This window comes from Arachis duranensis, chromosome 3, assembly GCF_000817695.3.
Source record: "Arachis duranensis cultivar V14167 chromosome 3, aradu.V14167.gnm2.J7QH, whole genome shotgun sequence".
NCBI lineage: Eukaryota > Viridiplantae > Streptophyta > Magnoliopsida > Fabales > Fabaceae > Arachis > Arachis duranensis.
This window is the reverse complement of record NC_029774.3, coordinates 124443228-124463184: the sequence shown is the minus strand read 5'-3', so window position 1 is coordinate 124463184 and position 19957 is coordinate 124443228. Positions and strand designations below refer to the sequence as shown.

At 36.5% G+C, this 19957-nt stretch overlaps 3 protein-coding genes across 3 annotated transcripts in view; 1 reads left to right on the top strand and 2 right to left on the bottom strand.

Annotated features, from left to right (window-relative positions):
- LOC107481363 (protein DETOXIFICATION 29) overlaps positions 1 to 6020 on the top strand; it is a gene marked incomplete in the record, with an annotated part of 8451 nt that extends 2431 nt beyond the window's left edge. Inside the window, 5 exon segments of the mRNA XM_016101647.3 lie at positions 1466 to 1552; positions 4402 to 4458; positions 4541 to 4898; positions 4976 to 5062; positions 5155 to 6020. Of these exon segments, the coding sequence (XP_015957133.1) occupies positions 1466 to 1552; positions 4402 to 4458; positions 4541 to 4898; positions 4976 to 5062; positions 5155 to 5244 (679 nt within the window).
- A 1281-nt stretch (positions 6021 to 7301) lies between these two features.
- On the bottom strand, positions 7302 to 7932 carry LOC107481364 (60S ribosomal protein L27a-3). Its single transcript, XM_016101648.3, has one exon. It carries the CDS (start codon positions 7865 to 7867, stop codon positions 7424 to 7426), a length of 444 nt encoding a protein of 147 aa, XP_015957134.1. The 5' UTR covers positions 7868 to 7932; the 3' UTR covers positions 7302 to 7423.
- A 9357-nt stretch (positions 7933 to 17289) lies between these two features.
- On the bottom strand, positions 17290 to 19204 carry LOC107481365 (uncharacterized; the record flags this gene model as incomplete). Its single annotated transcript, XM_016101649.3, is given in 4 exon segments — positions 17290 to 17710; positions 18164 to 18369; positions 18454 to 18606; positions 18698 to 19204. Coding segments are annotated over 4 exon segments (1017 nt in total). The 3' UTR covers positions 17290 to 17505.
- Positions 19205 to 19957: the final 753 nt, after the last annotated feature.

Below are 19957 nucleotides of genomic sequence, written 5' to 3'. Positions count from 1 at the left end.
TTGATTTTTTTTTATTTTTTATTATTTAATATATAAATAATATTTTTTTATTTCAACTAATTTTTTAAAAAATAGTATTAATTTTACATATGTTTCAAAAATTAAGATTCAGTTTGATAATTAACTAATTTTAAAAAGAGCATTATCAATGTTTATTATTTTTTATACTAAATCAAATTTGACAAGAGATATATTTATTTGTATATAATTATTAACATTTTTTTCAAAACTTAGCAGAGACAACAGTGTCCCTTCTTATTAACCTGGGTCCGTCTTGCATTGATTGGTGAAATGTATTTTAAATTCAAGTGTTCAAGTAAGATTTTTTATGTCTTATCTAATAACTAACGAATTAAATAGGTCATACATCAATCAATACTCATATAAATGTGAAGAATACATTGACCATACTCCATACCTAATATAAGTTTCTCACATACTCGAATTTTTTTTAATTTGGTTTGACGCTTTTTAGTACCAGGGTACAAATAATAGAGGACAGAATATAACTCGTTTCCCATGCTTGATGCTTGCACTACAAAGATCGCGACATACATGTGAAAATAAATGCTAACATAATATATATGGATGATGTTAAGAGTACATTCAAATTAATTACTAAAATTAATTATTAAAATAATATATATATTAAAATATAAATACATATTATAAATAAATTAAATTATACATATAATTATATATAAATATATTAATAATTAATTTTAATATACTAATAATATTTTTGTATATATAATAGTTGGCAGACTAATGAATTAGATGAATTTAATTGATGTTTACGTTGTGAAAAGGAGCACTTGCCTCCACTAATATTTATATATTATTTCTCTTAGTGGTGTTATGTTTGTTCTTAAAATAAAATATAAATTATTTTTTTGAATTTTATATTAAAATTTTATTTTTTTAAACTTAAGAAACAATAATAATTTATTTGGTTAAATTTGATCTAATATAAATATTAAAAATAAATAAATTAATCAACTCAATAAAAAAATAAATAGTGATAATTAACTTTATCACATTAACTAATAATTAGTTAATAATCAAATTGAATCTTAATTTTTTAATTAAATATAACTTAAATGATTAGTATTTCTTTAAAATTTAGTTAAGACAATTAAATATATCATCTATATATTAATAATCTCTATTAAAATAGTCTTGTCTAGACTCTAGAGTAATTATTTTGGTTAGAAATAAATTTTATTTATATCATAAATACTATAACAAGTGAATTTCATATTTCATAATTGAGTAGGAGATAATGAATAATTAAATAATTATTTAAGAACATAAATGAAGAAATAATATTTATTTATATTAAAAATAAAATAAGAACAATTATAATTATTTTTGTTATTTTAGATTAATATTTTTTTGAGTTTACATATATATATATATATATATATAATTTTTACTTTAACAGTATGTATATATATGTTTGCAGCCTGGAAATGTGGTATTTTATGGCACTAATTCTGTTCGCGGGATATCTCAAGAATGCAGAAGTTTCAGTTGATGCCTTATCTATCTGGTGAGACCCCTCACATCAATCACTCTGCTAATCAATATTCATTCGGAAAGAAAAGTTACCCTTTTTGCCCTTTTGTTATTGCTACAAAGATTTATTTTATGTATTATAATAGTGCCTAATGCAGTAATGCTTAAACCAACGTATCCACATGCCTTTGGAATCATCATAAATGACAAAATCAATATGAAACAAATTATAAAAGTCTTTCTGATTTCAACACATAATAAAGTTAGTACATGGTACAACACCGAAAGTGAATGAGTGTGCCATAAAAAAATATATTTATGTAAAAAGCTTTTATTATAAGTATACCGTACCCGAGTATGAATTATTAAATCTAAATTTATATTGTGCAAGATATAGAATCAAAATCAATATGATTTTATTTTATTTTATAAAAAAATGATATTATCATTTTTATTTTTAATAATATTACTTCGCAAATGATCATGTGCGATTTTTTATATTATCCTTTTTCTATTTTGTAAGATACTGGATTAGGTTTATGATAAAGAATAGTTTATTGCATCTCATTTTAGTTAAACACTAATTAAAAGAAAGTTTCTTTAAGGTTATTTTGTTGAAAAAATTTAATAATATATAACATATGCTTTTATTTTTTATATAATAAATACTTTAAAAACTAATGTTTTTTAATATAAAACCATCTATATTACTTTAAAGGCATAAAGCCACTTGTCAGCTAAATTACAGGTACTATAAATATAAAACTTTGTTTAATTAACTGGTCAACTGTTCATCATTCTAAGTTCTAACTAATTAATATTATTAAATAATACCCCTTCCTTTTATATTAGGTATTTTTTTAGTTGTGCAAAAATATTAAATAAAGAACAATGTTAGAAAATAATTTTTTTTCAGTTAATATTAGTTAATTTTTTAAAAAAATTTATTTATTTTAAATTTTAAATTCTAATAAACCTTTAATATCCAAAATCTTAAGTTATAAACTATAAATTTTAAATCCTTCAAAAAATAAAAACATTCAAATTAAAAAAAATTAATTAATATTAACTAAATAAAATTATAGTTCTCTATATTTTCTCTTAAAACAATCATTATTTTTTTTTGAAAATATAAATAATCAAAAGAAAAGAACTAAATTATTCTTAATATAATTTTCTCTCATTATTAGTAACGTTTTAGTCTTTAACTTTTTTATTTAATAATAAATGGTATAATAGGTAAAATTTAATTAATGATCTTCTGAAACTAAAAAATAAATTTAATTTGAAAAACAATAAAAAATAAATAAAAAACACTTAATAAATGCAGAGAATAGCATGCTTTGGGATTCGGTTCTATTATTGTACCAAAAAATCATAATCACGGGACAGCTTCCAGTAGTAGTTCCTACTTCATACCAAACATTGCACTCATTGCTTGATGAATTGGAAAAGGTGGAAACTCAGATGATGCAGGCGAAGAAGTTAATATTTGAGAACAGTTAAATAATTTAATTAATTTATTTAATTAATTTAATTAAATTTTTATTTAACGTTTTTTAAATATTAATTTTATGTGAATTTAATTAAATTATTATATAAAAATTTTATAATTTAAATACCATAATAAAGGCACCATAAAACTCTCTTTTTTTTGTGTATAGCATTTGGAATGGATAGCAAAGTCAAAATGAAAACTTATTGCCACTAGGCACTTGCTCCCACACTCAGCCAAACGACAGAAATTCATTAATTTAAGCATAAAGGCAGGGGCCAAGAGGGAGCTATCATCAAATTATATAAACGAAAATGTTTGGTGATCAACATAAATTAACCAAAAAATAATCAAAATTTATTTTATTGATCATTTATTGATTATTATACTAATTAATAAATATTATATAAAATAAGTTCGGACGATTTTTTTTACCTTAGCATTACCGTTATATAAATTATGATTTCTCATCACTATCCATCATTAGTATTTATATCATAGTGTGCACTTGATAAAATTTAAAGTAATGTTTCATGCAAAACTACCTTTTGAATCATTCCACACCCTTCCCCACCCAAGAAAAAGAAAAACATTTGTCGTTTTCTTTCATTTCCTTGATATAAAAGTGATTGATCGATTTAACAGTGAGAAGTTTAAGCTCCCTCAATTATTTAATGGCCAATTCTATAGTGTTTATGATTTGGTATCTAAATTTTGCTTAACTTTTTTTTTTAGTAAATTTTAAATTTTTAAAAATTATTTATTTTTATATTTTTTAAATTAAATATTGATTTTTAATTCTTTTTAGTAAATAGGCACCACATTTTAGGCACCATAGCATTCACCTTATTTAATTTGGAGTCTAGTGAATATATATCACAATGCTACAGACCCCACCATGGTTTAAGCATTTTTGGAAAAGCAAAGAAGGACCTCTCATGGAAAACAGAAAGAACATTTCACACACGGCCTTACCGATACATATGGATGCACTTGCTACGAATCCAGTATAACTACATACAAATTCTGATCACTTTAGTAATGGATCTCACACACCTACAATTCTAAATTAAAATTCTAGAAAAATCAATGGAATTTATCTCCATTAAGTATTATCAAAACTGAAATTTTTATTTATTTATTTATTTAAACTATTTTGGTTTCTTCCTCCTTTACCATGCGTGCATACTTTTTCTGGGACGTGACCATGCACACTACTTTCTTATGTGTTTCTGCCAAAAGTAATTTTCAAATTTGTCCTTGAAAAATTAAGCACATGTTGGAATTGTGATATACTTAATCTTTCAGTATTACTTTAATTGTGCTATGAGTATAGCCTATTTGAATTTGGTGAAATCATATCTGACCTTGTAGCAATGGATTTGCAGCATGAACATCTTGGGTTGGACCGTGATGGTATCCTTTGGAATGAATGCAGCAGTAAGGTATTTGTTATTGTGTTAATCCTAAAGTGTAAAGTGGTTATTGTTTAATTAAGATGAATTAATTTTGTTGAGTTGTGGGCAGTGTGAGGGTGTCAAATGAACTAGGGGCATCACACCCAAGAGCAGCGAAATTCTCGCTAGTGGTAGCAGTGATAACATCGTTTGTGCTGGGTCTAGCAATGTCACTGGTTCTTATCATGTTCAGGAAGCAATACCCTTCCTTGTTCTCGAATGATTCAGCGGTGAAGGAACTGGTGATGGAGCTGACACCAATGTTGGCCTTTTGCATCATCATCAACAATGTGCAGCCTGTTCTTTCAGGTGTTGCCGTTGGGGCAGGGTGGCAGAGTCTTGTTGCCTATGTCAACATTGCTTGTTACTATCTTTTTGGAGTTCCTCTTGGACTTATTTTGGGATATGCGCTTGACTTTGGTGTCATTGTAAGCCTTTCTCTTGCTTCCCTTATTTGCCTTCTCTATTATTCAGTCGTGTGATATGTTATGATGGATATTTCCAGGGGATCTGGTCTGGGATGCTCACGGGGACCATTGTCCAAACTTGTGTTCTATTCATCATAGTATATAGAACTGACTGGGACAAAGAGGTAACGTTTTTGTGAAGATCAGACCATATCACATTGCATGCAAACCAATTTCATTATGTTATATTCATGCTAATTTTGGGTGTTGATGGCAGGCCTCCCTTGCAGAAGATAGAATAAAGAAGTGGGGTGGGCATAAAGATTCAAAACCCAATGGTGTCGCAAATAATGATCAGCAAACATGAAAGTGTTGCAAATTCTAGAACCAAGTTTTTTATGTATTTAATTTCATTTTGTCAAACTTGTGTTCAAGGGCCAACATTAGCCCAGTTGTATAATTTAGAAGTGTTATGCCTAGTTGCCTCGTATGATAGGAATGCTAGAAAGTCATCAAAATTTATTATTTTTTATCATCAAATGTGATGGTCAAAAACAATAAATTTCGATAATCCTCTAGCACTTCTCTATCTCCACCCCTCAAACAGGGGTGGCTGAGTCTCGGACGATAGGGCTGTAGTGGATGGGGTTGCTGCTGCTCATCCTTTTCTTCCGTTCACCTGTTTCTTTCTCAACACTCATCCCTTCTGAACTCTCTTTTATGTCACAATGCTACTTTGCCTTCCGGCTTGCAATCTGCAAGAAATTAAAGAATCAATTTAGAGGTTGTTGCTTCTGTTTTGGTAGTACTAGCTTTGTTGCACCCAAGTATAGCGCTCCATATCCAGGTTGTGTTCCGGTTCCCCATATAAGTCGAAAAAATCTAACCGAAGGTCTAAGTCATCCAACTGGAGGCCAGGTTTCCATGAATTACAGTAGTGTTTGGTTAGTGGGTGTGTCTGCTTAAGACAGAGACACGCCCACACACATCCTCTATTTGGTTGTTTCTTCTCTCTTCATGGCCTGCCATCACTTCCTCTTCATACTCTCCAGATTGCATCTCTGTCTTCTTCCTTCTTCTAAATCTCCAGATCTGCGATTTGTATCTCTGCCATATTGCAATCAAACCTTTATCATCGACCAATTGTGTCTCCATCTTCATCTTTGTTCATCCTTTTATTTGCCCTTTTCTGGATTTTTTTCCTAAAATGAAATTCTATTTTTTATTTGTTTTTTAATATTATGTATTAGGAAAAAAATTATAGTATGGATACTATGGATAATTTATTTCCATTGGCTTCTACGCGTTGAAATATTTCACCCTCCAATTAATTTTTTTAACAAGTTAAAATTGACACAAGGATTCAAAATAGAAATCATGCCAATTAATTACTTGTTATTTGATTAAGAAGATATGTATTAAATTTGTTGTTAAAATTACTAAAATTTTTGTTACCTGCGTAATTTTTTGTTATGAATGGAGATGAACTATGTCTGTGTGTCCATGTCTCATGCTATACACTAAACATACGGAGCTGTAACTGGAACAAATATCGTTGATTGAGGTGGCTGGAGGGTAGGATTAGGGATGGAATTGATTTGTAAATTCTATATGTTCTATGGGCTATCAGGCTTTCAAAGAAGCTCTTGGGTTTTGTTGTAATACATGTATTGTCTATTGTGTTGGGACTGTAGTATTAAAATGTCATATATAACTTTATAAGGTAGATCCATACGATTCTACCAACAAAAAAAATTAACCTTCTAATGATAAAATATTACACAAATATGTTTTGCACAAATTATAAAAAAAAAAGTGAACAAAAGTTTGAATTTCACACTCTAGCCCAAGCGAAGTCCAGCAGGAGAAAGGAGGTAAAACTTAAAACATTTCCCCATTTCCGTGAGAAGATAACTTGTTATGGTGTAAAATCCCAATACTATTACTACTACTGTATTTTCAATATCTATGCATTATTTATTGGAAATGGCGGAACAAGATTATCCTTAACAATTACATTGGAAGTTTGATTTTAGGCCGCAAGCATACTGATCAGTGGACTGATGAATTTAATCGCTTCCATAATTTTTTCTTTTAAGAAAACCGTGAATTACCCCCGAGTATTAAAGCTTCTTCACAATCTATTAATCCGTAGCCTAATAAAAATTAGGCAACTTCATAGTTTCTCTGCACATACCACCGCAGCTTAACAGATTGCAGAATAGATTTGGTTGCGGATATGAATTAAACAGATCAAAAGACAAACCTAGAATAGATTTCTCCAAGCACTCCTGAAGAACCATTTCCATTGCGCAAACTGGATTAATAGATTAACTAATCTAATTGAAACAACGGTTCAGCGCATATGAAATAAACTTCTCTAAAAAATATATATATCCTTAGCAATATAAGACAGCATTACGATTCGGAAAATATCCATAACAGCATTTAATTAAAATTAAAACGATCAGAAACCAGAGTCTCAACAGATCACAAAACTTAAAACTCCTGAATGAAGAAAAAGAAAATGAAGTTTAAAAGGAAACCTAAGCGGTGAGAAGGACGGCGCCACCGTTCTCCTTGATCTTCTTCTCGGCGACCTTGGAAATAAGCTTAGCCTTGACGACAACAGGCTGGTTCTGAGGGAGCACACCTTTTCCCAAGACCTTGAAGTAACCATGCTGAGTTACATCGATCAATGGAGCCTTCTTCTCCTTGGAGGCCTTATCCTTCACCTCTTGCGGGACCAATGACCACAGCTTGTCGATGTTAACGATTGGGCAATGGAACTTGTTGCGGAGCTTGTGAAAATACCGCATACCTACCTTACCGAAGTAACCGGGATGGTACTTGTCAAACAGGATTCTGTGGTGGTGCATGCCACCGGCGTTACCACGACCTCCTGGGTGCTTACGGTGCTTTCCGATACGACCGTGCCCAGCGCTCACGTGACCGCGCTTCTTGCGGTTCTTCTTGAAGCGAGTTGTCATCTTCGGATCTCAAGCGAGCACTCTGAAGGTAGGGGTTCGGCGGACAGAGATAGAGGAATTAGGGTTTGGGGTATTTTATAGTTGCGTGAGGATGGATTTAGATTTTTTGGTTTATGGTTTTACAACTAGGGTTTTGGTGTTATGGGCCTTTTTTTTGTTAGAGTCCAGGACAACAGACAAGCCCAAATCACACAAAACCGGATCCCCAAACCTATGACCCGACCCGGAGTTGGAAGAGCTCTCCTTCCCCAATCTGCAGCTGTAGCTCTTTATCGGTACCTTATCCCGTTTCTGAAGACTCATTCCTCGTAGTCGCTGTTCTTCCCGCCGTCTCCTGCATCGGCGCTTTAGCCCGGATCTTCGCCGGCGGACCTGCTGCTCTCCCCGTCGTTCTCGCCTTGCTTGAGTTGCCAAGACGGAAGCGCGGCGCCTTCACTTCGGACTTCGCCGCCAAGAACCATACTGTATTTGGGCTCTGAGCCTTTATTTGATAATGTCGAGCCAGAAATAAAGAAGAACCTGTTATGTTGTTGGCCCAGAAAACATCACAAAAATTTTTGTTCTTTAGATGATCAATTACGACAAGTTTAATTGATTTTGATTTGATTTGCTCCATGAGCATTCAGACTGATGTTTCACCAATTTTATAACTGTATAACTATAGTTAAGTTAATCTCTTGACAATACGAAAAAACTGAGCTTCAATTATCAAGTTAATCAAAAGCAGCCAATACGCGACACTGGACAGTCCACAACTAACCAACTACAGAGATCATATTCTTAAGTGCCAAGTAAATACACGCAATGCTTTAGTTTATTAGTTATCATCTATGTCTTGCAATAAGTATATTTAAATTTGAGATTGGTTAAGACCAATAGTGAATAAAAACTCGTAATATTAATGAGTATATAATGTGAGTGAATATTGTGACGATATAATAAGTAGAAGCTGTTCAACCCACCCTTCTGGAAAAAAATTCCAAGTAAACTCACTACATTATCTACTCTCGCGGCTGTAATATCATTTCTTCTTTTTTTTTTTTAATTGGTTACAGACCACTTGATGTGAGGAACCTAAACCTTCGAGGTAAGCATTAAAGTGGTTCCTTAAGTTGTCCTCGAGGATCAAAGTAGTCTCTGAACTTAAAAATTTGTCTAGATCGTTCCTGAACTTGATCTCCGGTACTCATAGTGGTCCTTCCGGTGAATTTCGTCCAGCTGGCGCAATCGGAAAGCTGACCTGGCGTCGTTAGTGACACGTTTGCAACCCAAAACGACGTCGTTTTTGGTGTGGCGCCAAAAAGACATAAAACGTCATCGTTTTATGGGAAAAAAAACCCCTCCCTCAATGTTACACTAACGTCTCATCTCCCATACTCAAACACACAAACACAACACAAAGCAGAGCTCTCTTCTTCTCCGTTATCCTCTTCACTGGCGCCAGTGCTATTGCAGTCACCGGAGCGTATTTCGGTGGAGAACCTAAACTCCAGAGGATCGCCTTCATCATCTGCAGCATACAGAGAGTTGTGAAGACGGGTTTCTCTGATAAAGGTACGCAAAAAAAATATTTAAATGTGTGGTGAAACTCTGTTTTTTAAATTTTGTTGTTAATCTATTCTTCACAAGGAGAAAAAACGTTTTGTTGGAGTGTTTTATGTCAGAATGCATGCTTGTGTTTTGGGGTATTGGCTAGGGTTTGATCAGGAGGAGGTTTCTTAGTGGTTAGGCTAACTAAGGGGGTTTTTGTTAAGACGAAAACTTATTTTTTTGTCCAAGGGTTTACTGCTGTTACAGTTTTAGTTATGGAGTTAGTAAGTTGGTAATGTGGTTGAAGTTTAGGGAGGCTGATATAAGATAAAAAAAATTTAAATTGCAGATGGGTGATGATTTGATTACCATACTATTTCACCATGGAAGATCATTCATCACAGATGTTGATGGAGGTGTGACTTACAATGGTGGAGATGTCTTTGAGTTGCCAAGAGTTGATACAGACAAATTGAACGTCTTCTTTGTCCGAGACTACCACAAGGATCTTGGATATGACAAGGTCACTCAAACATGGTGGTTGGTTCCTAATAGGCCGTTGCAAAATGGTCTAAGGACTTTAACAAATGACAAGGAACTGTTGGAGATGTGCTACCTTGGACAGCAGAACAAGTGGGTTGTTCATGTTTACTATGAACATGGAGTCTCAGAACCTCTGTACATTGAGGAAGCAGAGGTAGTTTCATCTAAAGGGAAGGAGGTTTTGGTGATACAGGATTTGAATCCCACCCTAAACCCCACCACCAATGACAATGCCGAGCCAATTTCCACCACAGCAGCATCTACTCCAACCTGTGCACCAAATGACACCACTATTCCCACCGAAAAATCAGACTCAACTACAAAGCTCCAACCTATTTCAATTACTGTTAGTAAACCAGCAAAAAAAGTACAATCCCACCCCACTGCAACTCCTATGTCCAACCCCAATCCACCTCCAAAAACAGTGACTCAAACCAGTAAAACCAAGTCGAAAAATCCACCCAAAAAAATGTCGCTACCCACTGAAATACCTAAACCATGGTCGAAATCAAAAGAGACCAAGAAGTCTGCTGTACCAAGGAGAGGGACTAGGAATATAAAATCTGCAGTACCAACATCATATGGAAGGAGGCCATTAACAAGAGCAGCTGCTAGTGGAATTAGTATAAGAAGTATTGGTAAGGAAAAACAGCCCCAAACAGAACATGTGGCATTGTCTAACTCAGAAGATTCCTCGAATAGTGAAGCCAGTGTTGGTAGTGAGGAGGATGAACAATATCGATCTGATGGTGATGTAGTGTCTAGTGAGGAAGATGTGGGTGTGGAGAGATCAGCAGAAAAGAAAAAGACAAATGTGAAGGAGAGAACTAGGATAGCTAAGAAAAATTCTAAACAAAAGAGGGTTGTAATGGTTGAGGATGATGGTCCCGTGTGTGCTGATTCAGGCTCTGAGGATGATGCACGTTTTTTTGGACCAATTCCTAGGTTCGGGTCCATGGGAACATATGATGATGCCCAAGATGAAGGTTATGAGGAATCTGATGGTGGAGACTCATGACACTCAGAAGAACTGAAGACTCCTCCAAACTCTGAGGATGAATTGGAAGAGATTGATTCGGATGAGGTTTTTCCTGTGTTCAGAGATGGAGGTAGGTTTGGGGAGCTTAGGCTTGCTGTTGGAATGACATTTACTACAAAGATGGAGTTCAAAGAGGCTGTGCGTGAATATTGTATACAGGAGGGTCGGAAGATTTGGTTTAAAAAAATGATAATGTAAGGATGAAAGCAGTGTGTAAGGATGAGAACTGTGGATGGCTTGTCTATGCTGCTAACAACACTGAGAACAATTACTGGCAGATTAAGACGTTCAATGATGATCACAGTTGTGCAAGGGAAACCAAAAATAGATTGGCTACTAGGAAGTGGCTGGCTGGGAAATTGGTGAAGAAGCTACGAAAATATCCTAACTTAAGACACTGTGAGGCTGCTCAGTATTTTAAGACAAAATGTGACTTGGAACTAAGCAAGTGTTCACTGACTAGGGCCTTAGGAGATGCCAGGACTGTTGTGTATGGTGATGTTGCTGCCTAGTATGGGATGGTAAAAGGGATTATGGGCTGACACTGCTTATGAGTAACCCAGGCTCTACTATCACAATTGGAGTTATCCCTCAACCCAACCCTGATGATAAACCAATATTTGAAAAGATGTACATCTGCTTGGATGCTTGTAAGAAGGGATTTTTGGTTGGCTGTAGACCGCTCATAGGCTTGGATGGAGCTTTTCTGAAGACCCAGCATGGTGGCCAGATCTTGTCTGCAATTGGACAAGATGCAAACAATCACATATATGTGATTGCATATGCAATTGTCCCTGTTGAAAATACTGAAAACTGGAGGTGGTTTTTGGAATTACTTCATCAAGACTTGGGAGATTATAAGCAAAACAAGCTCTGTTTCATTTCAGATATGCAGAAGGTATGTTTTATCCATGTTTTTGTTGTTTTGTTGTTGTATAATTTGTATAGGCTGCTCTTTTATTAGCATGAGTAATTGCATAGTTTGTATAATTTGTATAGGCTGCTCTGATATATGTTGTTTTGTTCTTGTATAATTTCGTTTTATATATGCTGAACTGCTGAACTGCTGTCTTTGTAATTAACCAATGCTTTGTCTAAATAGATGGACTACTGCTCCATGAACTGGTATATATATATTGAACTGATATGTAATTCAACGAACAAGGACTAAATTTCTGTCACTTATAAAACTGAAGGGACTAAGTTGATGTCACGTATAAAACTTAAGGGACTAAATTGACGTCACTTATATAACTAAAGGGATCAGTTTGATGCTCGATAACTTGTATGTCACTGTTTTCTTTTTTAAACTCAGGGCCTAATCCATGCTGTTAATGAGGTTTTTCCAGGTGTCCATCACAGATTCTGTGTGTGGCACTTATGGAAGAACTTCAATAAGCAGTGGAAAGATCTCCAGCTGAGAGGGTTGCTATGGGAGTGTGTAAGGTGCACCAGCCAAGATGGGTTCCTAGAGAGTATAAAAAAGATTGAGAGGGTTAACAAGGAAGCTTGGGAGTATTTGAACAAGTGGCCTAGAGACTCTTAGAGCCGGGTTTTCTTTAGCAACGCACCTAAAATAGACAATATCTGCAACAATGCTTGTGAAGTCTTCAACTCAAGGATCAAAGAAGCTAGAGCCAAACCTATCATTACACTGTTAGAGGAAGTCAGACTGTATGCAATGAGGTCAATCGCTAGGAACAAAGTGAAGCTTAATTCCAACACTAGTATTCTACCACCTATACAGCGAAGCAGATTGGAAAAAATAAGGAAGGAGTCAAAGAGTTGGGTCCCGATGTGGTCTGAGTACAAGAAATTTGAGGTTCACGGTTGGCCGACTAACATGGTTGTTGATCTGGGGAAGAGGCTCTGCACATGTGATTTTTGGCAATTGAGTGGTGATATACCGTTACTTGTTTCTTGCTTTGTAATTTTTTTTCTTGACTGTTGGCTTAATATTGGTAATTTTTGGACTTGTGATAATGTTCTTTAGGGATGCCGTGTGTGCATGCTTGTGCTGCATTAGCAAGGGTTGGTAGAAGACCAGATGAGTTTTGTCACCAGTGGTTGACAATGTAAGCATATAATAACACATATGCCTTCCATATCAACCCAATTCCAGGTCAAGCTCTTTGGGAAAAGTCACCACATAACAGACCATAAGCACCTAAATTTAAAAAGAAACCAGGTCCACTTACGAAAAAAAGAAGAAAGGATGCAGATGAGGAGCCAAGTGGGGGTAAAAAGCAAAAGAAGAAGATGAAAAGAATCTATCAAAAAGGTCACTGTCGTTATTGTGGTGAATCGAGACACACAAAGAGAAACTGTGGAAAGAGAGCTGCTGATGAGGTGGTTGCTGCTGCTACTAAGGCTGTTGCTACAGAGAAGGCTGCTGCTACTAAGGTTGCTGCTGTAGCTAATGGTGGTGAAGCCACCGTTGTCCCATAACCCCCCACCGAAATTCAACTTGAAGCCAGTCAACCACCATTGTCACAAATCGATGACTCTCAAGAGGTTAACAAAATTATGTCACATTCAATCTTATTATGTGCATGTTCTTCTCCACTTTTAGTAACTATTATACATGTCTTCACTAATAGGTCTTGCCTCCTCCTGTGAGGCCACCAAAACTGCCTCCCAAAAGGAAGTCATCCAAACAAGAAAAGGCAACTCCAGGAAGCAGCTTTCAAGAAGGAACCATCGCACCTGCTGCCACCCCACCAGCAACCAGTCAACCCACAACTCTTCCTCCGTCTCATCCTATGCAAGGTGTATCACAGGGGACCGTAACAAGACTTTTTAACTTCATGAAGTTTGTTCCAAATCCTGAATTCAGACCACCAAGAAACAAAAAATAAAGACTAGGTTTATTATGTTTAGGAGAACATTATTTTGTTTAACTATTTTGATGAAGCAGTGTACTTTCTGCATTTAGAACTCAAGTGTTGGGGATTTTTTTGTTCAAAACTTGTGTTCTCAGTATGTTGAGAACTTCTAATATACTTGTAGAATATTGCCCTGGCTCTTCCTTGCCTATTTTGTATATGTTTTCTGCATTAATATATGATTATGGATTATGACCTCATTGAACTTGAGCTGTGCCATATTTTTTTTGTTGTTCTCTGATATGCAATTACGATTAGAAAAATTAGAGGATTCCATTAGTACTACAGGAACAATTATTTACATATAACCTCTACTTTATTCAGATTCCAAATTACTCTTGGACAGTCATGTGAAATAGTTTAATCTGCAGTAATTTCAACCAAAATTACAAGTGCAATTATATGAACAGAACAACATATACAAGTGCAATTATATGAACAGAACAATTGACTCTGCTGCCTATCCAACCTTAAGACAAGCACAACAACTGTAACCAGAAGCAGCAGAATACATGTAAACAAGAAAATCCCCCCCATTTTCAGAACTCTAACTTCATACTCCAGTCTTCCAAGTTTCCAAGCAATCTTCATCTTCCATTCTTCGTTGTCGTTTGAAGGGCTTGTTTTACCATCACATGTCACCATATCTTCTTCCAGAATTTTGTCCATCCAAAGAAACAACCCACACCACCTCTTACCTGCAGTCTAAACCCAGGAAAGTGAATCAACCAACTTTACCTCTAGATTTACAACAAAGAACATAATCAAGCACTTACATTGTAGTTTGGGCAACCCACGAACGCTCTCCGTGGATTAGATTCCGTCGCTGACCATTGCAGCACTGGTCTCGACCCGCATGCACACCATTTTGGCAGACGCGCATCTCTGTTTCTATTCATTCTCCTCATGATGCTTCCAAACGAACTTGGGTTGTTGGAGCTCCCAGCTGCGTTGCTTGCGCTAGCCATAACGTCTGCTGTTCGAAGATGAAGACAACACTGAAGACTCACCTCTGGTGCGGTGGAGATGAACGGATAGTAGACAAGAACAATGTGTGCGATGGAGAAGAAAGGAGAACAGAGTCAAATTGGGGGTTAGGATTTTTAAACTAAAATTAGAGACCAAATTGACTCCAAAGCATTTACTTGGCCACGTCAGCTAGCCGTTAGGCTGCAAACGTGTCACCAACGACGCCAGGTCAGCTTTTCGATTGCACCAACTGGACGAAATTCACCGGAAGGACCACTATGAGTACCGGAGATCAAGTTCAGGGATGATCTTGACAAATTTTTAAGTTCAGGGACTACTTTGATCCTCGAAGACAACTTCAGAGACCACTTTGATGCTTACCTCCTAAACCTTCTAAAGATGACAATTCATACGAATTAGACTCAAATAATGAAATAATTATTCTTTGGGATCCCCATTAAGCAACAATAAAGCCACGTCTGAAAAAACGGTATCCTATGACTATGGGGGAGTAAGATTTGGGGAGGCTACTTTAGTAAACCAAACAGGCTCATCTGATGGAACAGGAAAAACATAGGTCGGGTACTCACAACCAGAAACAATCCAGCGGCGCTTTACAAGGATAGAAGAGACCAACAGCTTCTTGTTGGGGATGGCCATGACTTGGGTTGCGCCATAGGAGAGTTTGAGGTGGGATGCAGTGGTGCTACATTGTTTTGCGTATTCCTAAGTTTGCTTTGGCAGAGGTCGTAGGCACCGGTGAAGGGGACTGCGCGATCTTGGGAGAGAAGAGAATGGAAGGTTCTGCCCTTCACGCAGCAGCCGTGGAGTTTTTGAGACCCAACAACGACGAGGAGAATGGTGGGGGAACGGGAAGGCAGGAAGCAGGACGGCTGGTTGTTGGTGGCGGCGACTGTGATGACCGTCGGGTAGAGGAAGATGACGTGGATAGTAGTAAACTGCGAGAAGTTTGTCGAGCCACTATTGAGTTGACCAGCACCGAGAAGGAGTTGATTGGTGGTGCAGGGCAAAAAGCGAGTCTGGCAGAGAACTGCTTAGCCAACAAAGTAAATGGTGTTGGGTTGATGGCATATTCTGATGAGAAACTGACAAAGAAGAGATATGAGACTGGTGCATAGGGTGATGCTGTAAGCGTAAGAGAGGTTGGAAAACAGTAGTTAGGAATGAGTTGGAGGTGGAATGAATCCTGTGCCAGAGCAAATAGGATGAATATGACTGACAAAAGGAACACTGGAGCTAGCTCGATGAGGGATGGTGAAGCGGAGGAATTAGATTCAGGGGGTGAAACTATTTTGTTGGAGAAAATTTGTGTCCAAGAGGAAGGGGCTATAAGGGACTTGGAGAAGTCGGGATGTTTGGACAAAGACGTTGACAGTGAGCAGTACCAGCAAGGTGGTTATTGGGTTGCAGACTTGGATGAAAATAGAGTAGTTTGGGATTTGGTGATGGAATCAGGAGCTGTTCCTTATGATGAAGAAGATGATATTATGGCTGCTCTTCAAACTCCGAATGAACTTATTGCACAGAAAAAGAAGTAAGCAAAACAAAAAGAGAAAGCAAGAAGGAGTCGTCCTAAAAATCGGAATAAGATGTGTAATACAATTTTTAAATGATTTTAGTTTTTGAATGTGAGGGACTTAGGGGGTGTTGGAAGCTTGGGTATGATGAAAAATTTAAGACAAAATATAGTTTGAACATGTTAAAATTAATAGAGACGAAAAAGCAGGTGGATACAAAATTGATGCAGTATAATTTTGGAAAAATGATTCAGTGGGTTAGGTTCTTGTGAGTTCCGGACGGTGCTTTTAGAGGTTTTTTTGTTGTTGTGGGACGTACTGATATTTGACTTGCGTAACTACTATAAAGGGAAAAGATGGTTGTGTGTGGAGGGGGTGTTGACGAACAAGAATTTTAATTTTGTGTTCTGCTAGTTGAATTTTATTTATGGTTTGTGTCAAATCCCTATTTGCTACATGGGTGACTTTAAAGAAGTTGTGTAAGTGGAAGAAAAGAAATGAGCTAGTATGTTTACAGTAGCAGTAATTTTTAAAACATGGATACAAGATATGGAGCTGGTGGTTCTAGAGGTGAATGATTGAAAGTTTACGTGGTTTCGGGATCAATCGTGCAGTCGCTTTGATCGGGTATTGGTTAGCGTAGGATAGATTGAAGAGTTTTCTGAAACGATGCTGAAAGGCTAGGGAATTTCTTCAGGTGTTGCGAAATTTTTTAACAAATGGACTGAATTTGATCTTTTAGTTGTTGACGACATTGCTAGATATAACTATGAAGAGATGTTTGTTTGTTTGATTAGCATTTGTTTTTTGTTGTTTTGTTTAATTACTTCACCTTGTTGTGTTGAGCTCTTTCCTTCAAAAAAAAAATATTTTTTGTGTGATTAAAAACTGGAAACGGTTTAGCAGAATTACTATGCCTGGGAAATAATAAGACAGCATGTAATTAATTTTACAAATATATTCCACAAGTACAAACGGTACAACAATGTTACAGTGACATGGGGCTTCACATTAGAATCTATATATAATTATAATTATGTATATACAAATCAAAAAGAAAATCTTAGAGCTAATTAAGTAGAACGGATAGATGAGAAATTGGAGACGGCAAAATGTGTATGTATAAGTGTATGATCATTTTTGAATAATGAGGGCAGCGCCAACCAAACCCAACCATACTGTCAATCCAATCCAGAAAGCTCTACTTTTCTCTAACCCAATTGGAGGTTTCCATACAAGAAAATCCCCAAGGTAATCTCTTGAAGATGGAAGCTGGTTGGTAACCGATCCACTTATTCGATCCTTGTCCTTGTACTTATCACTCCATGTTCCCGCATAGCTACATTGCATGGTAACAAATAAAATATTATTTTTCTAATTTGCTCCAAGTCACAAAAGTAATAAAGTGCAATTTAAATTACTATATATGCAGTTAATAGTTATGATCCACCACAATGTGACAAATGCCGAGGCAGTTCAGTGTAGTGGGACACAGCTCAGTGACAATAAGACATGAATAGAGATTATCACACATTGACGATTTGACATGAACAGTACAACAACTTGAGCAAGTTGCAAGAAATGAAATTCCTTCTGTATCACCTATACTCTATACAAGTCAATAACCACTGAAAAAGATTGATAAGGAATAAAAAAGCAATGATATTTGTGGAAATTGAGCCAAATTGCTTGTGTTCATTGTCTAGTTGTGAATCATGCATCAACATACAAGAAAAATAATTTGTTGCCACAAACTAGGATTGTATAAAGATTATGGTAAGAATGAAAGAACCTGTCGTAACTAGAACCAATCAAGGGTATGGTGACCATCTCCTCTTGTGATATCTTGAGCTTGGGCGCTTGCAAAATGTAGCGAAGCTCAGAGGCCTGACGGCGGATGCTAATACTGGGGTGCGTCTTCTCTAGTTGCTTGTACAGATCAATGCAGTCTTTGTGGCGGTTGTGGGCCTCATAAGCCATAGCAAGCCATATTTGAATCTGAAATAAATAACAAAACCCTAAAAACCCTCCATCTACACTCATCAATTAGAGAGATAAACAGAGAGAAGTGAGCCGACCAACCTCACCACCAAATAAAGTAGGCCTGGGGATGATAGTGAGTGCACCTTCAAGAAACTCAATGGCACGTCCGTACATGCCTTTTCCGTAAGCTTTCTGACCCAAATCAAACATCAATTGCGCCGTCGCTCTCCTCTCTTCTTGTTCCTTAGCCACCTGCACGCCACATTCATTCATTAAACATAAAAGTTAAGATCCCATCTCATCATGTATCTATCACCAATAGGTCAATTGAAACAAACAAAACCTTTTCGAGCTCTCTTCTCACTCTCATCTTCTTCTCTTCCTCGGTCTCCTCCGTACCTTCCTCTCCTCCTTGCGTCCCATCGCCGCCGCGGCTCTGCAACTCCTCGGCCTTCTTCTCAAGCGCTCTCCTGTCCTCGAAATCCCTTACTCTCCTCCGTATTTCATTCTCCCACTCCTCAGTCTCCCAGAACCCGCCGCCTCCGCCATTATTGTCCTCGTCGCTGGACTCGGCGTCATACCCGACCCCGTTCTTCTCGGAGTTGGATTTCCCCCGGGCCATCACCGCGCGGAGGTTGTTGTTGCTGCTCCGATACTCTCCCTCATGGTCCCTTTTGGGTGACAAGCTCAAAACAACGTCGATCCCGGCGGGGCGAATAAGCTTCCTGTCGAGAATGATGCTCCGCGGGGAAGCTATGTCTAGTAAGAGTGCCAGGTTGCCCAGATTCGCAGCCATGGCAGAAACAACAAGAGGAGGAAGAAAAGAAAGAAAGACCGGCGGGAGGGGGAGGGGTTTGAGTGAGAAGTGAGAAGAGCGAGGGGAGAAGATATTTATGTGGGGGGAAGTTGTGACTTGTAAGGATGAAGATGGGCGCCAGTGTTGTCGTGTTATTGGTGCAATATTGGAACGTGGCTATGTGTTGGCCAGTGCCGTGTGCCACCTTTCCCGTGCAAAACGATGTCGTTTTCAAGGCTCTTATAAGATGAGAAAAAAGTTACCCAGCAGTCTGTTACTCTGTTACATGTTATCGACTATATCATCTCTAACGTAGCGTTTGATGAAGAGACAGATATTGAAAGATTGAGACTGAGAGACAGAGATTAAGAGACGGAGATTGAAATAAATTTAAGTATTATGTTTGGTGTCAAGTGAGAGACAAAAATTGAAACAAGAATAAAACTCTAATTTAATTTACACAAAGGATAAAATTAAAATTAATTAATTAAAATGAGAGTATTTTAGGTATAAAATATTATTAAAGTTTCAGTCTCTGTTTCTAAAAATATCAATCCCCTATGTCTCTACATTTTGGAGGCACCGAAATACTGAAATTTTGAGGGTAGAAACAGAAATTTTAATACCAATCTCTGAACTAACAAACATGATACTGTGTCTCAGTCTCTCAGTCTCTATCCCAGTACTGCAAAACAAACGCTACCTAATATTTGTGTGAAGGAAAAATAGAAGAAGAAAAAAAAATTTGTTTGGTTGAAGAGAGAAATTAAAGAATAAAAAAATTAAAAAAAAATTGATGAAATTTAT